General features: G+C 42.2%; 1 protein-coding gene across 4 annotated transcripts in view; it reads left to right on the top strand.

Annotated features, from left to right (window-relative positions):
• The window catches only part of LOC102172613 (ras-GEF domain-containing family member 1B), a 669,201-nt gene extending 657,364 nt beyond the window's left edge, over window positions 1-11,837 (top strand). For all 4 annotated transcript variants that reach the window (XM_018049636.1, XM_018049637.1, XM_018049638.1 and 1 more), the window contains 4 exons: window positions 5,303-5,398; window positions 5,767-5,890; window positions 7,798-7,870; window positions 10,428-11,837. In XM_018049636.1, coding sequence (XP_017905125.1) covers window positions 5,303-5,398; window positions 5,767-5,890; window positions 7,798-7,870; window positions 10,428-10,452 — 318 coding nt within the window. In that variant the 3' untranslated portion in view covers window positions 10,453-11,837. The remainder of the gene's footprint in view (window positions 1-5,302; window positions 5,399-5,766; window positions 5,891-7,797; window positions 7,871-10,427) is intronic.

Raw genomic sequence — 17,428 nt, 5'->3', positions numbered from 1 at the left:
TTGTAAATACATTAATTTTTCAAATAAAGAAGTAAGGTTGGAGTGGGGGTGAAGCAGAGATGACTATCTCACTTAAGCCCAAGGGAGTCTATAAGCTTTTATTTATATTATTATTATTTTATAATGTTTATTTATTTGGCTGCTCCAGGTCTTAGTTGTGGCATGTGGTATCTAGTTCCCTGCCCAAGGATCAAACCCAGGTCCCCTGCACTGGGAGTGTGGAGTCTCAACCACTGGACCTCCAGAGAAGTCCCTGTATGAGCCTTTAAGTACTGCTTTTCCGCATCTCAGTACAGCCATGACTAGACTGAGAAAAATCTAATCAGAAGCTTTGTAAGCTTCAGAAAATGAGCACACTTGTGGGAGGATACCAGCACCCAGAATGTGCAAGGCCTTCTCTGCAGAACCTCTGTGAGTTAGAGGGGTCTCTGTCCTAGGGAGGAAGCGGCTGTAGAAGCATCTCTCTTAATCAGGAACTGCGTGCACATAGGCATGCCTACTCAGTCGCGCGGTCGTGTCCGACTCACTGCGACCCCATGGACTGTAGCCCACCAGGCTCTGCTGCCCATGGGATTTTTCAGGCAAGAATACTAGAGTGGGTTGTCGGTTCCTCCTCCAGGGGTTCTTCCCAACCCAGGGATTGAACCTGAGTCTCCTGTGTCTCCTGCATTGGAGGGCATGTTCTTTACCACTAAGTCTGAAGCTGCAGCACTGGCCAACCCCCCCAACCAAGGTCTCAGTGAATGTTATGCTTGTGGGACTCTGATAGCTTTTTCCAGAAAAACAGTATTTACCCTTTCTGGCATTGAATAAATTCTGTCGACTTTAATTTCATTTTTTTCTTAAACCAGTTCTGTCTGAGCGTATGGATTGTATTCTGCAGTTCATAAAACAAATGGTATCACCACCAATTTTTTTAAAATATGACGTTTCTAGTTCACAGTTGTCCTCCAAGTCTATGAATGAAAGCATTTGGGGGCATAAGAGCCAACTTTGATTCAAGAGAATTGAAATCTTTTTTTCTTTTTTTGAAGTGAGGGTAAACTCTTTACCTCTGAGTTATTGCCTATTTTAAAGTCTTCCTGGAAACATGACTAGAATAATACAATCTTTGACATTCTTCGAATTATGTTTATGTGGCCAATGTGGTTTCTCTCTAGGAACCACATCATAGAACAGATTAAATCTATCTGTCACACGGGGGCCGTTAAATGATCCTTAAATAGCTGTTTTTCCTCTGAGTCCTTGTGTCTCCTGGTTTTTTAACCACTCCTCCTGCGAGTGTATGCTTCTAAATACTTTCACCATCCCATTTCTGATCGTGGGAACTTATTCCTCCTCATCACCATTCATTTCTAGGTGTGGAACTGATAGCTCCTTTAAGGTGTAGCTGCCAAGTTTCTGAATTTAGAATATTGTGAAAGGGAATTAGGAAACATTACTACTTGAGAAGTTTTCCCACTAAAGCCTTCATTGAAAGACTTCTCAGAAACCAAACTTTTGTTCCTGTTAGTAGCCTATATGTCTACCTTAGCTCTGGAAACCCAAAGTCCTTATAGTCTCCTAATTTTTACTGTGGTGGCTTTGCGTAGGGGCTGCTGATCTGAAGGGAACCACTGATGAGGAAATGGGAAGGTGAAGGAGCTTGTGAGACTGCTCTGTCTAGCATATGGGCGTCAGGAATAGAGCAGGAAAAACAGGGGAGATTATTTCTGTTTCTGCATCTTGGAAAAGTAGTTCTGACAATCAATAGTGGATCAGTCCAGCAATTCTACTTTTGGGTATTTATCCAACTATATCAAAAATACCATATAATTTGGAAAGATATATGTATCCCATGTTCATTGCAGCATTATTTACAAAGCCAAGATGTGAAAACAATCTTGTCCACTGATGGATGAAGAAATTGTAACTTATGTAAATATGTATGTATATGTATATATACATATATACACACACATATATATACACACACAAATATATACATGTGCAATTTATTCATTATATGTAATGGAATATTATTCAGCTATTAAAATGAATGAGGTCTTGCCATTTGTGGTAATATGGGTAAAACTGGAAGATATTAAGTGAAATAAATCAGATTGAGAAAGACAAGTACTGTATGATCTCTCTTATATGTGAGATCTAAATGTATATATATATGTGTGTGTATATATATATATTTTGTTTTCATTTTAAGGCAAGCTTATAGATACAGAGAACAGATTGATGGTTGCCAGAGACATGAGGTAGGGAATGGGGGAAGGAAGTGAATTGTTCTTCACTTTTTTCTGGTTTAAGTAAATTTTATTTTTTAAAAAAGACTGGATTGTATGGCACACACCATGAATGCAAAACTCACATACGTTATAGCCTCCGCCACCCAGCTCGAGGCATGTGACAAGAACTTCTGAAGAGTTTAAATATCCTTATAAGACAGTGAGTGATCAGTACCATATGTAGGTCCACCTTAATTATAATTCAGTCCTCATTTTCCTGATGACGATCCATCAGCAGTATTTGTCCTTTTGTATGGGGCCCATGGGTTTGGGGGGGATGCTTAATTGAGGTCAAGTTTTGTATTATTTAATTTAATCCTTGCTACAACCCAATGAGGCACTGTTTCCATTTTAAAGTGAAGAAACTAGGCTTTCTTAGTATGTTAGCCTTGTACCTGGGGTTGGCCATCTTTTTCTCTTAGGGACCAGATCATAAATATTTTAGGCTTTGTAAATTGCAGTTTCTGTTGCAACTACTGAGCTCAGACATAGTGGCACAAAAGCAGACACAGGTGATGTGCAGGTGAGTGGATGAACGTGACTGTTTCACACAAAAGCTGTCTGGACACTGGAATTTTAACTTCATGCTCATGAAATATTATTCTTTTGCTATTTTCCCAGCCATTTAAAAATGTAAAATGCATGACCTCTAGGCCATTCCAAAACAGGTGATGAGATGGGCTGGCCTGTGGGCCTCAGTTGGCAGACTCATGGCTTATGTGGCCGGTTAAGTGTGGAGCCAGATTTGAAACTGGCAGAGGCAGAGCCTCTCAGTTCAGGCATTTGAAACTGGCAGAGGCAAAGCCCAACACCTTGCAGGCACAGGTGGTCTTGCAAAGAAGTGAGGTGCAGGTGTACTTTTATCTTTGTTGTGATGGCGGTTTAGTTCTAAAATAATAGAAAAAATAGCCAGTTTTAGATAGATACAGAGATAGATACAGAGAATAGATACAGGCATATGAAGGCACCTTTACGAATTCAGTTTAGAGACTTCCAGACAATAGCAGATAATTCAGGGCTTCCATGCTGGTCCAGTGGTTAAGAATCCGCCTTGCAGTGCAAGGACGCCAATTTGATCCTTGGCGTCCCACATGCCTCAGGTCCAGCTGAGCCCGTGAGCCACAACTACTAAAGCCTGCTCACCTAGAGTCCATGATCCGCAACAAGAGAAGCCACTGCCACGAAAAGCCCAGACACCACAACTAGAGAGTAGCCCCTGCTCACTGCATCTGGAGAAAACCCAAGCAGCTGCCAAGACTGAGTGCGGCTGAAAGAGCAAAGTAAAGAAGGAAATTAAAAAACGTGTTTTTTTTAAGTACATTCAAAAGTGCTGTCAAGAAATCAGCAAAACAAAAAAATAATCAAAGCCTATCTTTTTAAAATGACTTTAGGGGAAAATTTGAATTTCTCTCTAGAAGTGAAAATGTATGCTAATATTTTTGTGTATAAGCCAAAACATATGTTTTCCAGACCTCCCCTTCATCTAGTATAGATGTACCACGTGAGTCATAAGCTTAGGGAAACTTCAAAAACCTGCTCTTGGGTAAACAGCATAGGCCCACCCACGTTTGCAACATCGTTTGCACTGTTGCAAATGTAGAATCTTCAAAAGCATGTTAGCATTTGAAAGAAAGTAGAAGTTACAAAGGGGAAGAACAGAGAGTCTTATACTTTGTTCCTTCTGGATTTAGCAGGAATTAGGATACTGTCTCAGAGATTATAATTTTAGGTTAATTCGTTAAATACCACTCTATCAGACCAAAGATGTAAGGCAGGAAAGGCTTACTAAAGAAGGCTCATTGTTTTTTAAACAACTGTTAATTTGCACATTCATGTTCCCCCCTCACCTGGGTCTCCCTCACAACACATTGTGCAAGGTATTATACTGCTTTGGTGCTTTCCCAAGAGAGCAGGTATTTACTTGCTCTGACATACACGGCCAGATTTGCTCAATAGGAAGTTTGTAGCAACTGTTAGTGAAAACTCCCCGTTCTCATGTTATCTTGAGCTGTGTCTACAAGAGAAGGGGCTTCCCAGGTGGCTCAGTGTTAAAGAGTCACCTGTCAGTGCAGGTGACTCAGGAGACGCAGGTTCGATCCCTGCGTTGGGAAGATCCCCTGAAGGAGGAAATGGCAACCCACTCCAGTATTCTTGCCTGGAATATTCCATGGACAGAGGAGCCTGGCAGGTTACAGTCCATGGGATCGCAAAGAGTCAGACAGACTGAATGACTGAGCATATATACAGTTCTTCAAGGAAAAAGAAAATGTTCCTCTAAAAAGAAAAATCATCTAAAATGTAGATGCGTAATTGATAGAAGAAGTACAGATCCTCACAGGCAGATGGGTCACGTATTTTAAAATCTTAGTACCTGTAGGACTTTCCTGGTGGTCCAGTGGCTGACACTCTGTGCTTCCAATGCAAGGGGCCCAGGTTCAAGCCCTGGTCAGGGAACTAGATCCCGTAGGCTGCAACTAAAAGATTCTGAGTGCTGCAACTAAGACCCAGCACAGCCAAATAAATAAACATTTAAAAAAAAAAAATCTTTGTACCTGCAGTGACAGGTATTCTATTAATATTTGGTTCTAACTGAATGAAAAGTAAGTCTTTTAGATCTTGTCCCTTTGATTATAATGAGAACTTTCAGGTTTTGCTATATGCTATTATATTGAGAAAAATAAGGAAAACAACCTGAATCCATCCATCTCCCATTGCCACTCATCTTTGCTTCGTTTTGGTTATTAACAGCATTTGCATGTTAAGAAAAATTATGTAAGGAAGGAAATGGCTGTCATGGGAGGTCAAAACACTGCGCCCATCCTAATCAATGATAGCCAACTATGGGAGATGGTGAGGGACAGGGAGGCCTGGCGTGCTGCAGTCCATGGGGTTGCAAAGAGTTGGACATGACTGAGCAACTGAACAGCAACTATGTAATCCCTTCATTAATGTCCTGTATTGTTTGATGAGAGACTAAATGTTTATTTGCCCAGAACAAACCAGAATCTTTCTGTTTTCTCTAGATTGTGATACCATTCTTCAGTCTGTTAATCAAAGATATTTATTTCCTCAATGAGGGCTGTGCCAACCGCCTTCCCAATGGCCATGTCAACTTTGAGGTAAGGGTAGGCTGCAAAAACCTGAGCACAGAGGACCAGCCTCTCCACCAAGCGCAGAGAGGCCAGGCCATCTGAGCTTGATTCTGAAGTTCTCAAACCAAGTTTTCTCTTTCCTTGCTAATCTGTGAGAAGATAACAGTGCTAAGTAGAATAAATTAGCTACACCATTATTATTCTTATCCAGAGATATTTGAGTAACTTTTCACTACTACCTAAAAATACCAATCGCTGATTTTTCATAAGTTAAGAAAATGATGTAGTTCAGAAGATTAGAAACCGGAAGAGAACATTAACTGGAGTGGTTTCATCCAAGCTCATGATTTTTGACAACTGCCTTTCAATTCAACTTTCATTTGATTCTTTTGTAGAAATTTTGGGAACTAGCCAAACAAGTGAGTGAATTCATGACGTGGAAACAAGTGGAGTGTCCATTTGAGAGGGACCGGAAGATCTTACAGTATCTGCTCACAGTACCAGTCTTCAGTGAAGATGGTGGGTAGCCTATTAAGCTGTGGCTGCTGCCAGGATCTGTAGACCCTACGATCAGGAAATCAATGTATTAAGTGCTTGGTGTCTGGTTCCTTATGTAGTATGAAAACCTGTCTTCTGACCTGCTCCATCTTCAGTTTTCCGTTGCACAAAAAACTGTGATTTATCCCTAAAATATTTGAGTCAGACACTCACTCACTATTCAGGCACAAATAGTACATTTTTGTGTTTAAACAAAATTTTTATAATATTAGATCTGCAGAGCTTTGGGGCACAAATGGAAAGTTACAGAGGGATTTTTTTCCCCTTGTTCAGGCTTGCTTTAATGGAGAAAAAAGGTGTTTCATGACATGTTGATATTCAAGATAAACTTGAAAAACGAAGCAGTTGCTACCCACTGCTATTTGTAAAAAATAAACCATGGAAAGTCTTAACCTGTTAAAACATTAGGGACTTTGAGGCAGAAACAGTAGTTGGGTACCCAAAAAACGGACTAGATATTTAAAGTTTGTAAAAGACTTGGGGATTGATTATATTACTCTATTATAGCCTGCTGCTAAGTCACTTCAGTCGTGTCTGACTCTGTGTAACCCCTTAGACAGCAGCCCACCAGGCTCCCCCATCCCTGGGATTCTCCAGGCAAGAACACTGGAGTGGGTTGCCATTTCCTTCTCCACTATTATAGCCTAATATTATATAAATCAATTGCACTATTAACTGTTTCTCATGGTAGATTGATAGTGTTTATGATATTGACTAAAGAACATTTTGAATTAATAAGATCTATTCCAGAGGGGGCTTGATTGTTACTAACCTCTGAAGACAGGATTAATACCAAGCTTTTAATGCTTTAGAAATCTTTTTGACTTAAAATTAAAGTGAAAACATTAGAAGAGTGAAAAATTGACCTAAAAACCCTAACTTTTTACCTGCTAAAAGGCCTTTTTAAAAGCTAACAGGGGTCCAGGAGTCTTTTTAAAAGCCCTGGTGGTCCAGTGGCTAAGACTCTGCACTCCCAGTACAGAGGGGCTGGGTGCGATCCCTGGTCAGGGAACTGGATCTCATGTGCCACAGTGAAGATTGAAGATCCCATGTGTCACAACTAAGACCCGGCACAGCCAAATAAATAAATCAATCCAGCAGAAAAGGCTCCCCATCCCAGTCCTCCTTTTTGTAAAGAGTATAAATGTGAGTGTATATTCCAGTCCTGTGGCTTGCCTTTATAAGCTTTTTTTTTTTGCCTCAAAAATTGTCTTAGTTATGGGCTTCCCTGGCGGCTCAGTGGTAAAGAACCTGCCTGCCAATGCAGGAGATACAGAGTCCAGTCCCTGGTCTTTGAAGATCCCACATGCTGTGGAGCAGCTAAGCCTATGTTCCACAACTATCGAGACTGTGCTCTAGAGCCCGGGAACCGCAACTGCTGAGCCCACGTGCTGCCGCTCCTGAAGCCTGAGCATCCTAGAGCTCGTGCTCTGCAACAAGAGAAGCCACCACAATCAAAAGCCCTCTCACTGCAACAGAGAGTTGCCCCCGCTCACTGCAGCTAGAGAAAAAGCCCACCCAGGCCAGCCAAAAAAAAAAAAAAAAAAAAAGATATATAAATAAACTTAAAAAAAAATAGAACCTGGGAGATATGCTGGGGCATGTCAGACTTGCATGTCTTTCACAAGTATCCCTTTAAAAAATAATAATAATAAGTTGTCTTACTTAACCAACTGCTTTTTTGGTCTAGAGGCTCCTGGCAAAATGGTGTTTTGTGTTTCTAAAGCTTCCCAATTGTAATTCGATGCTTTAAAGAGTGTGCTTTGCTGTAGGGTTTGGCTGAGGTTGAATGGGGGATGAGTGGAGGTGGGTAATGTATCAGAAGAAGGCTTTGGCATTCATGCATTCTTCTTTTTGGTTGACTGTAGCTCTCTACTTGGCTTCCTATGAAAGTGAAGGACCTGAAAACCATATCGAGAAAGACAGATGGAAGTCCTTAAGGTGAGTCTTGTTGCTTCTCATTGCTGTACGAATCTAAACATGTTGGCCTTGAGTGAAAAAAGCCACGTGCTTGCTGGAGGAAGTCCCTGCCCGTGTGTTGCAAGCCCTCTCTGTAGCTTATCTCTTGATTACTAAATCTTTGTGGCTTGAAATCTTCATTGCCATCCTTCAGTTTTATTGCCTTTTTTTTTTTTTTCAATACTGGCAGATATACAGTGACTCTGTGCTGCTTTTTCTCTCCCAGTATTTTATGGGATGAGGAACTGAAATTTCCCCATGGTGTGTTACAAAGGCCTCTGACACATTTTCTTCATCTAAAAGATAAGAATTGTTCTAACACTAAAATTTTATTTGACCTGAGATAAAAAAGACCAGTTGGTTTAGTAAATCTGAGAGTGTCACTTATTGCCTAGATCTTGGTCCCCTCTTTGGTTTGGGAGAGAGTTAGGACTTGAAACATAATGCACAATCTTTTCAAATTTAAACATTTTGTTATTCTATTAATATTTTTGAACAAAACTAGGGTAGATAAGTTTGTCTTTTAACCACTTGAGATGCTTTAATGGGCGAAAATAGCCCAGGATATAGAATTACTATAACCAAAATTACGGTTTGTGTATTTTTACTGAGAGACTCTGGGAGTGTGTGCCTTTTGGTACCAGGTTAACAGGCCCATTTTCTCTTCTTTCCAGAGTCATTTGGGAGCCTTCGTTAAACTCGATCAGGGCTAGGTTTTATGAACCAGGGTATCTAAGATATATTTGCTTTTGTGTGATTTTGTTTCAAAGGAAAATTTAGGCCTTCTTTGAACCTTTTATAGAGGAGAGATAAGGTACAGAGGCGTTGGAATTATTATCGTTAGAACAAATCATGGTGATAGGCAAAGGACTGGAGCTGTTTCTTCTTTACTCTTCTGCTCTGTGAGCCCTTAGGGTGAGCACTAGCTCCTCCCTCATGTCTGCCACAGCTCTGGACATGCTCCTGTGCTGTTGAGCAATGACACTGAGGGTAATGCAGGTGTTGGGCAAGGCAGAGCACCCCCAAGGAAGATAAAAAAGAAGTATGCGATGGTTCTTTGCAAAACCACACATGCTAAGTGGATACTAAGGCTCATTAAAAGCAGAGACATCACTTTGCCAACAAAGGTCCATATAGTCAAAGCTCTGGTTTTTCCAGTAGTCATGTATGGATGTGAGAGCTGGGCCATAAAGAAGGCTGAAGAATTGATGCTTTTGAATTGTGGTGCTGGAGAAGACTCTTGAGAGTCCCTTGGACAGCAAGGAGATCCAACCAGTCCATCCTAAAGGAAACCAGTCCTGAATATTCATTGGAAGGACTGATGCTGAAACTGAAGCACCAGTACTTTGTCCACCCGATGTGAAGAGCTGACTCATTGGAAAAGACCCTGATGCTGGGAAGGATTGAGGGCAGGGAGGAGAAGGGGATGACAGAGAATGAGATAGTTGGATAGCATCACTCAACAGGCATGAGTTTGAGCAAACTCCAGGAGATAAGGGAGGACAAGGGAGCCTAACACACTGTGGTCCATGGGGTCTTAAAGGGTTGGACACTACTTAGCAACTGAATATCAACAACAGATTCTCAAATGATGTACCTACCTGGACTAGCAGTTCTCCCAGAAAATCTGAAAGACTTCAGTGCTTAATATTTTTCTGTCCTTTTTTTAAAAATTATTTTTAAGTTATTTTTTATTATAGTTGATTGACAATATTGTGTTAGTTTCTGGCGTATAGCAAAGCGATTCGATTTTATATATGTGTACACACACATACATACATATATATATAGATACTTTTTCAGATTTTTAATAGGTTATTACAAAACATTAAGTATAGGTCTTTGTTGTTTATTTTATATATAGTAGTGTGTATATGTTGGCTTCCCCCATGACTCAGAGGTAAAGAATCTGCCTGTAGGGCAGGAGATGCGAGTTCGATCCCTGGGTCAGGAAGACCCCCTAGAGAAGGAAATGGCAACCCACTCCAGTATTCTTGCCTGGAGAATCCCATGGACAGAGGAGCCTGATGAGCTACAGTCCAGAGGGTCACAGAGTCACACATTAGTGAGGTGACTTAGCATATACATATCTCAGTAAAGCTGGAAAAAAAATAAGAAGTTAATTATTAATATAGAATTTCTAACTTACCCTATATACTTTATCACTTTAGAGATGTGGAGAAATTCCCAAACTTGAGTATAGCAAATCCCAGGGGATTAGCGACTTAGCACGCATGGACAGTGTATATATGTTACTCTAAAATGTCTTGTTTATCCCTCCCCCCGCTTTCCCCTTTGGTAATCCTGCTTTGTTTTCTGTGTCTGTGAGTCTGTTTCTGTTTTGTCCATCAGTTTGTTTGCGTCATTCTCTTAGATTCCTCATACGAGTAATATCACATGATATTTGTCTGGCTTACTGTAAACTATTCAAAATCGAGCTTCAAACACGGGAAAGGCAAAACTAGTGTTAGTGAGGATTCTCACCCTCCTTCAGATCATCTGCCGCCTTCCTTCTGATCGTGTCTTCTTCACTCCTCAGATCCAGCCTCCTGGGCAGAGTTTAACACACGGGCTGCTGGTTGCTGCTGCCGCCACCGCCGCCGCTTCACATAGATCATCGAGGGGCTGGCCTTTGTGTTCGGGAATCTTGTGCTACCAAAAAATCATGAAGTCCCTGCAAACACGCTCCCTCAAGAGCAGGTGGGGACCTTGCTCCCTGCAGCTGACAGATTTACTCAGATTCTGTGAGACTGAAATGTTCACTGAGGACACTTGAGAAAGAATCCTCTGAGGGTCCCAGCTCTGCAATGATTCATCTCCTGGAATTTCCATGTGAATCACAGCTCTGCACCTGGATGGAGCTTTCTTTTGTGTGTGTATGTGTGTGGTTTTTTTTTTTGTTTGTTTGTTTTTTTTAATTTGGTTCAACATTTGCTGCTAATGGGACTTGCCCAGCTGAGGGCTGGCTCTTAGGAAGCCCATGATTCTTTGTTAACTTAAAAGAAAAAGGGAGAGAAGATAGGGGAAGCAAGCCTTCCTTTTAGATCCCAAACTGCAGCTCAGTGGCGTTGCCCCAGAGGGATCTAGCTGGCTGGAAGCCAACCTCGGACTTGGTTTCCCTGAGCTCGGGCTGTGTTGTGAATTCCCCTCTTCCCTTTTCCTGCAAGGTTTTGAGTTGGCTGCTGGTTAGCAAACTCCTTTTTACCCATATAAGTTATTTAATGTAATAATGAAGCTCAACACTGTGGTAGGAAAATAGCCACTAGGAAAAAAAAAGGCAGAGTTTGTCATTGGACTGCGTAACTTTCTAGGACTGTCTGTTTTCTTTGCCCTTCTGAGCTGTTTACAACTGACCACTGTGTTCTACAGATGTATTTTTTGGTAGTTTTTTTTTTGTTACTTAGTTTTCCATGATGTGTATTATTTTTTCCTCTTGTAAATTTAAATTATCTGACTGTAAGAGTCTTGGGGGGAAAAAAACCCCATGGTCTAATTACAATTTAATTTTTTAACAGTCTGTTATTTTTCATTACCTTTTGGAATCTGTTGGCAGCTGAACATGTGAACAGAAAACAAATTGGTAAAGTTCCCCCCTGGCCCCCTACCCACTAGAGCAGTGAACAAAACAAATGAGAAACATCTTGCTGTTAACTCAAGAGGTCAATCTAATTGTGAAATAGTTCACCTTGTTAAACATCTAAACAAATCTGTAGTTGCTCTGCAAACAGCCATTATATTTATTTACTCTAGGAGAATCTGTAGAGTAGTAAACTGTGCTAATGAAAAAAACAAGACATCATGTTCAAAACAGAGATGTATTTGAAAACTTAATGACATGGTTTCAAAACACAGAGCATGTCTGTATTCTGCACGCCATCTCAGCAGACCGAAAATGTCTCTAAGCTGTCCCTTTACAACCATCAATATATTTGACACTCTGCGGCCTGGAGTTGTGATGCCTTTCTTTTCTTTCACGGATGGAATTGATGGGGAGGTAGGGGCTGTGGGGGCTGGAGTCTCAGTCATTTGACTCAAGTGACTGGCTGGAAATGTGTCTTGTCCTTGGAGAAGTGGCCTTTAGAAGTATGTGTGTGGCTCCTGACTTTCTTGAACCCAGTCTCGAGAACCGGAAAGTGGTAGTTGCTCAGTCGTGACCCACTTTTTGCGAACCCATGGACTGTAGCCCAGCAGGCTCCTCGGTCTGTGGGATTCTCCAGGCAGAAATAGTGGAGTGGGTAGCCATTGCCTTCTCCAGGGGACCTTCCCGACCCAGGGACTGAACCCAGGTCTCCTGCATGGAAGCCAGATTCTTTACCACTGAGCCATCTTTTAATAAGCATCAGTTGCCAGATACATCTGAATGTTTGGCATGGATCATCATCCCCACGCTTTTAGGTGTGGAAATAGGTGCATCAATAATGATGATGATTTGTTCAAGGCCATGTAGCTAATAAGAGACACAAAGACTTGACCTAAACCTTCTAATTTTAGAGCCCAGGCTTTAAATCACACTGTCCAGCCTTCTCAGACTTCAGTATAACCTTCCAGCTTTTGAGGAACAGGGGGATCTTGATGACTTGCAGGTGTGGATTCTGTAGGTCTGGGGTCAGGTGCAGGGAATGCTGCTGCTGCTGGTCCTAGAGTCTGAAGAGCAGGGTGCCTGACCGCGCTGCCTCCCGTTCCCTCCGCGGCCTCTCCCTGCACTCTGCATGCTGCAGGTGTTGCCGTGACAGCAGCTGTGGCCATCTTTCAACCACTTATGCTGGGGGGTATGCAAATGATGGGCTGCTGCCCAAATCTCCTTTTATTTGAGCCACAAGGTGACAATTGTTGGAAAGAATTGAGAAAAAAGTGTTTCACGATACATGAAAATGATATGAAATGCAAGTTTCCACATCTATAAGTGAAGTCTTTGGGATACAGACACGCTTGCTTACACACTTCCTCGTGGCTGCTTTTGGCTACAAACCAGGGTCTTATAGTTGCAACAGAGACAGAATGGTCCACAAGGCCTCGGATATTTACTCTCCATCCTTTACAGAAAGAAAGTTTGCTGCTGACCTCGACACTCTTGTTCTGAGCATTACAGTGAATTTGCAAACATGCTCAAAGATTTTCTATTTATAGCATTGTTGTTGTTCAGTCGCTAAGCTGTGTCTAACTCTTTGCGACCCGACGGATGACAGCACGCCAGGCTTCCCTGTCCTTCACCATCTCCCAGAGTTTGCTCAAACTCATGTCCCTTGAGTCAATGATGCCATCCAACCAACCCATCCTCCTCTGTCATCACCCCCTTCTCCTGCCCTCAGTCTTTCCCAGCATTAGGGTCTTTTCCAATGAGTCAGCTCTAATGAATGGAATTAGATAAATGGGGCTAGTGAACATTTTTTTCCTAAAGTGATAAGAGGCTTAACAAATTAGGGATTTTTAGAGATTATAAGGCTGTTTAAACCATAACTCTTCACGGAAAGAGTTACCATTCTCGTGCCTTTTGTTTTCATGCCCACATAAGCCAGCAGTTTTAAACCAGGAACTAACTGAGCCGTGGCAGTCATTCACCATCCTCCGGGTGCCGTCCTTGGGTTTGGGTCTAGGTGCCTTGATCGTGGCTGCGGCTGGATGGAAGTCTGGGTAAACACAAGTGTGAACGGCACCCCATAAATGTGGATTCTGATGTGTTCTGTTCAGGCACGCCCTGCATTCCTCAGCTGCGGGCTCTGAGCTGAGGCCTCACATCAAGCTGAGTTGGGTGGGGAAGGAAGAGAGACCCCTTTCAGGATTTGAAGTGTCCCTTGTGTTGGAGGACAAACCCCCTGTGTATGAGGACACAGGCCCAGGTTCCCCAGCGGTAGCCCGCCTTGCATCTAACAAAGACCATCATTGGAAAAGGGTTGCCTCGCATCTGTCTTTGAAGGTTTTCAGCTTTCCGTCTCCACCGGCCCCGCGCTGACACCCCTGCTGCTTCCTCTCGCACGTCTCGCACCTTTAGCACACTCGTGCTGCTTTCTGTACTGCTGCCCGTTAGCCTCCTGCATGTAGAATCCTGAGAAAGCACAGCTCAGCCTTGGAAGCTGAGTTGCTCAACTGTACAGGCTACAGTTACATCAGCTACAAATGAGAGAGGTGCTCTGCCTTCCACTTCGGTGCGTTCTGTTTACCCTGTGGCCTGTCTCAACAAAAGCCCCTGCCTCTATTCCAGACGTGTCTTGCTATTCTGATGGAGAGTGGACCGCTGGGGATAGAAACGTGGGCTAGAAAAGTTGATTTTTGTGTGTGTGTGTGGAGAGCTAACAGTTCAAAGGAATTCCTGAATTGGCTTCCTGGAGAAAAAAATGTGCTTAGTGACCTGGAAACTAACTAAACATATCACACTCAAAGAGATTCTGATGACGACTCTATTAGCTTTACCCTTAAGACATTTTGAAAAGGAAAGACTTTTGTCAGACCTGGGCTTCCAGAGTTTTAACAGAAAATTGGGGACTTCCTGGATAAGTCAAGCCAAAAATTTTTTTCTGGGTTTGAACGATTAGGCAATAGATTTCAGTTCTCTGCTTCATGTCATCAAGATCACTTGACTCTACTCTGTGCTAACAGAAGAGGTTGGGATTGGAGATTAAGATATCCTTACGTTGCCTTTGTTAGAGGTTAGAGGCTTGAAACTATCAAATAAGTCCAGATCCATGCAAAATAGACCCTAATTAAAAATCTGCCTTAATTCCATACTTAAGAATCAACTTCTCTTAAAGGATGCATTTTTTTTCCTTACTTAATGCAATGAGAACATTCACAGGTAGTCAATTCCCTCTTTAGTGCTAGCAGGCTTTGGCAGGTTTAAACCCCGTTCCACAAGCCTGAACCCTCCTTCATTTCACTAAGATTTAATCTAATGAGAAATGAAACAGCCCAAAGTGTGTACTCATGTTCTGGATAACATGAGATAGCAGTCTTAGAATATGGTTGTGCGTGATTCTCCAGGCAAGAATACTGGAGTGGATTGCCATGCCCTCCTCCAGGGGATCTTCCCGACCCAGGGATCATCAAACCTGCATCTCTTTTGCCTCCTGCATTGGCAGGTGGGTTCTTTACCACTAGCACCACCTGGGAAGCCCCAAAATATGGTTAGTTGTTAGCAAACTTAAGTTTAAATGTGCACATAATCCAACATGTTAGGACTTCTGTGTAATGGTATATGGAACACAATTTCCAGAAGTAAAGAAGCAGGGAACAAATATTTCTCAGAATAATCAGGAAAATTTTGTGTTCCTTGAAGAGTACCAAATCAGTGGGCTTTCTACCCTAAAAGCAAGTTTGCGTTCTTTCCCTCTTTCCACCTACGCTGCTCAGAGAAAATGAAAGCATGAAATTGTCTTTTCCTGGATGAGTCACTGTGGGAAAGTCCGTTCAGCAGTGTTTGTCCACTTGGTTGAGACACGGCAGTGGGAGGACTGTGGGCCTGGTTCATTTTTTTTTACAGTGCGGCTATGGATCCTTGTACGCAGAGGTGAACCATGTGGGGTCTTCATGTGTGCTCAGTACTAAAATGTTGAATCCAGGAGCTGGTTACCTGTCTGGGAATTGGAGCTTCCGTCTATGGGGTCACGCAGAGTCGGACACGACTGAAGCAATTTAGCAGCAGCAGCCCCCTTATAATAGTCTGACTTTGGAAATGAGTATAAATTTGAGTGATTCTGATCCAGTCTCTTTGTGACCTGCTAGGCTCCTCCATCCATGGGATGCTCCAGGCAGGAATACTGGAGTGGGTTGCCATGCCCTCCTTCAGGGGATCTTCCCAAACCAGGGATCGAACTCACATCTCTTATGTCTCCTGCATTGGCAGGCAGGTTCTTTACTACTAACGCCATCTGGGAAGCCCAAAGAATGGGAGACCTACGGGCTAAACCTCACTCTCCCCAGATTTTCTGGACTTTGGGAGAAGTTTCCCCTGCTTTTGGACCTCAGTGTCTTCAACTGGAAGTAATGAGTCTGGATTGACTGATGTCTGCTGTTCATGGTCTGAGAGTTTGTGGTTTGGGAAAGCACTTTCTCCACTTACTAGACTGAGAGGTGAGTTAGCAAGTAAATACAGCATCCTGCATTTGTGCTGCCAACCCTTTCTTTCTGCCTGGCTCTTTTATGTTTTGTTGGTTGTATCTGAAGAGGGGATGGATAAGAGGATAATTGCTACTTGATTGGAGACAAAGATGTGATAAAGGCTCAGCTTCCCCCTCCAGTTCAACTCCGCACAAAGAGATAGGGTTCTTTACGGTAAAGAGTGATTGCTACCCAGACCAGAAACCAAAAAATTCCCTTTGTGCAAGTCCAGTTCTGTGATTTCAAAGGTGCTAGATGAAGAAAGCATAGTTTCCAAAGACCAAAGACTACAAAAATGCTTTGTTGTGTAGACTATATCTTTGCCACGGCAGCTGTTGCAGTTATGCTGGTTTGTACAGATAAAATCTTAGATAAAGTGCCTGTTCACACCTAGTCATTTACAAATGAGTCAATATTTGGCTTAAAAGACCAAAACTCAGACTCATGATGATCACAGTCCACTTCTGCATTTTGTCAATTTTCGTATCTTAAAAATGATTGGAGACCTCCTCTGAAGACTCCTGAATTTGACATACATTTTACAGGAAGTCCTACATGGAAAGAAACCAACAAGGGCATGGATCAGTTGTGTGAGTGTGGATACCTTCTCTCCTTTGGCTACAAATGCTCCCTGAAGCCTAGTCCAGGAAGACCTGTGCAAAAAAGAAAAGATCAAAGGAAGGAACAGGCAAACAACTCAGAAGAGATAGAAAACTGTAGAGGGATATGTAAATGACAAAGCTTTGGCAAGTGGAAGAATTTAGGAAGAGATGTAGCATTAGTAGTGTTGGAGCTTTTGAAATACTCAGACACTGAAGATCTAATAAGAAAACAATGAATCAAGGAAGTCTGTTCTCTTGGGAAATTAAAAGCTATTTAGCTATTAAAATCAGTATCAGGGAAATGGATAGAACTAGATAACTAGGGAGGATATTTTCAATTACTGAACTCCATAAAATAAAGTTTATAAAATTCTGGAAAACAGGCATCACCAACCCTTCTCCACCTATTCGAAAATTGTCAAGGCCTTTGTGCAGGGCAGAGAAGCGCTGGCAGGAGGGCATGCTTTTTCAGGCAGTTTAGACTCAGATAGGAAATAAGGATAACCCACAGGGTTCCTAGATGCCCCCGCAAAGGCTCAAGATTTGTAAAATGCTCTTTTTCTTTCAGGGTGTTCACTTGGCTTACAGATAAACCCAGCCATGCTGTGATGGCCAGGTACACAGTGGAATAAATGGGATCCCTTAGCTCTGCTCTTAAACTTTATAAGGAGGTGGGAATGCAGTCCTATGACCAAGGTATGCTTATAAAGAGAACTTCTTATATTCAGAGAATTCAGAGTATGGTGCAAATCATTCTTAGGTTTTTCTTGAGTAGTTTTTCAGCCTGTACTCTGTTAATCTGGAAAGAACCCGAAGGGAATTTTACGCTGCCCTCATGGAAGGCAAG

Source organism: Capra hircus, chromosome 6 (assembly GCF_001704415.2).
Source record: "Capra hircus breed San Clemente chromosome 6, ASM170441v1, whole genome shotgun sequence".
Lineage (NCBI taxonomy): Eukaryota > Metazoa > Chordata > Mammalia > Artiodactyla > Bovidae > Capra > Capra hircus.
Note: the sequence above shows the minus strand (reverse complement) of the source record. Positions and strands in the feature narration are given on the sequence as shown.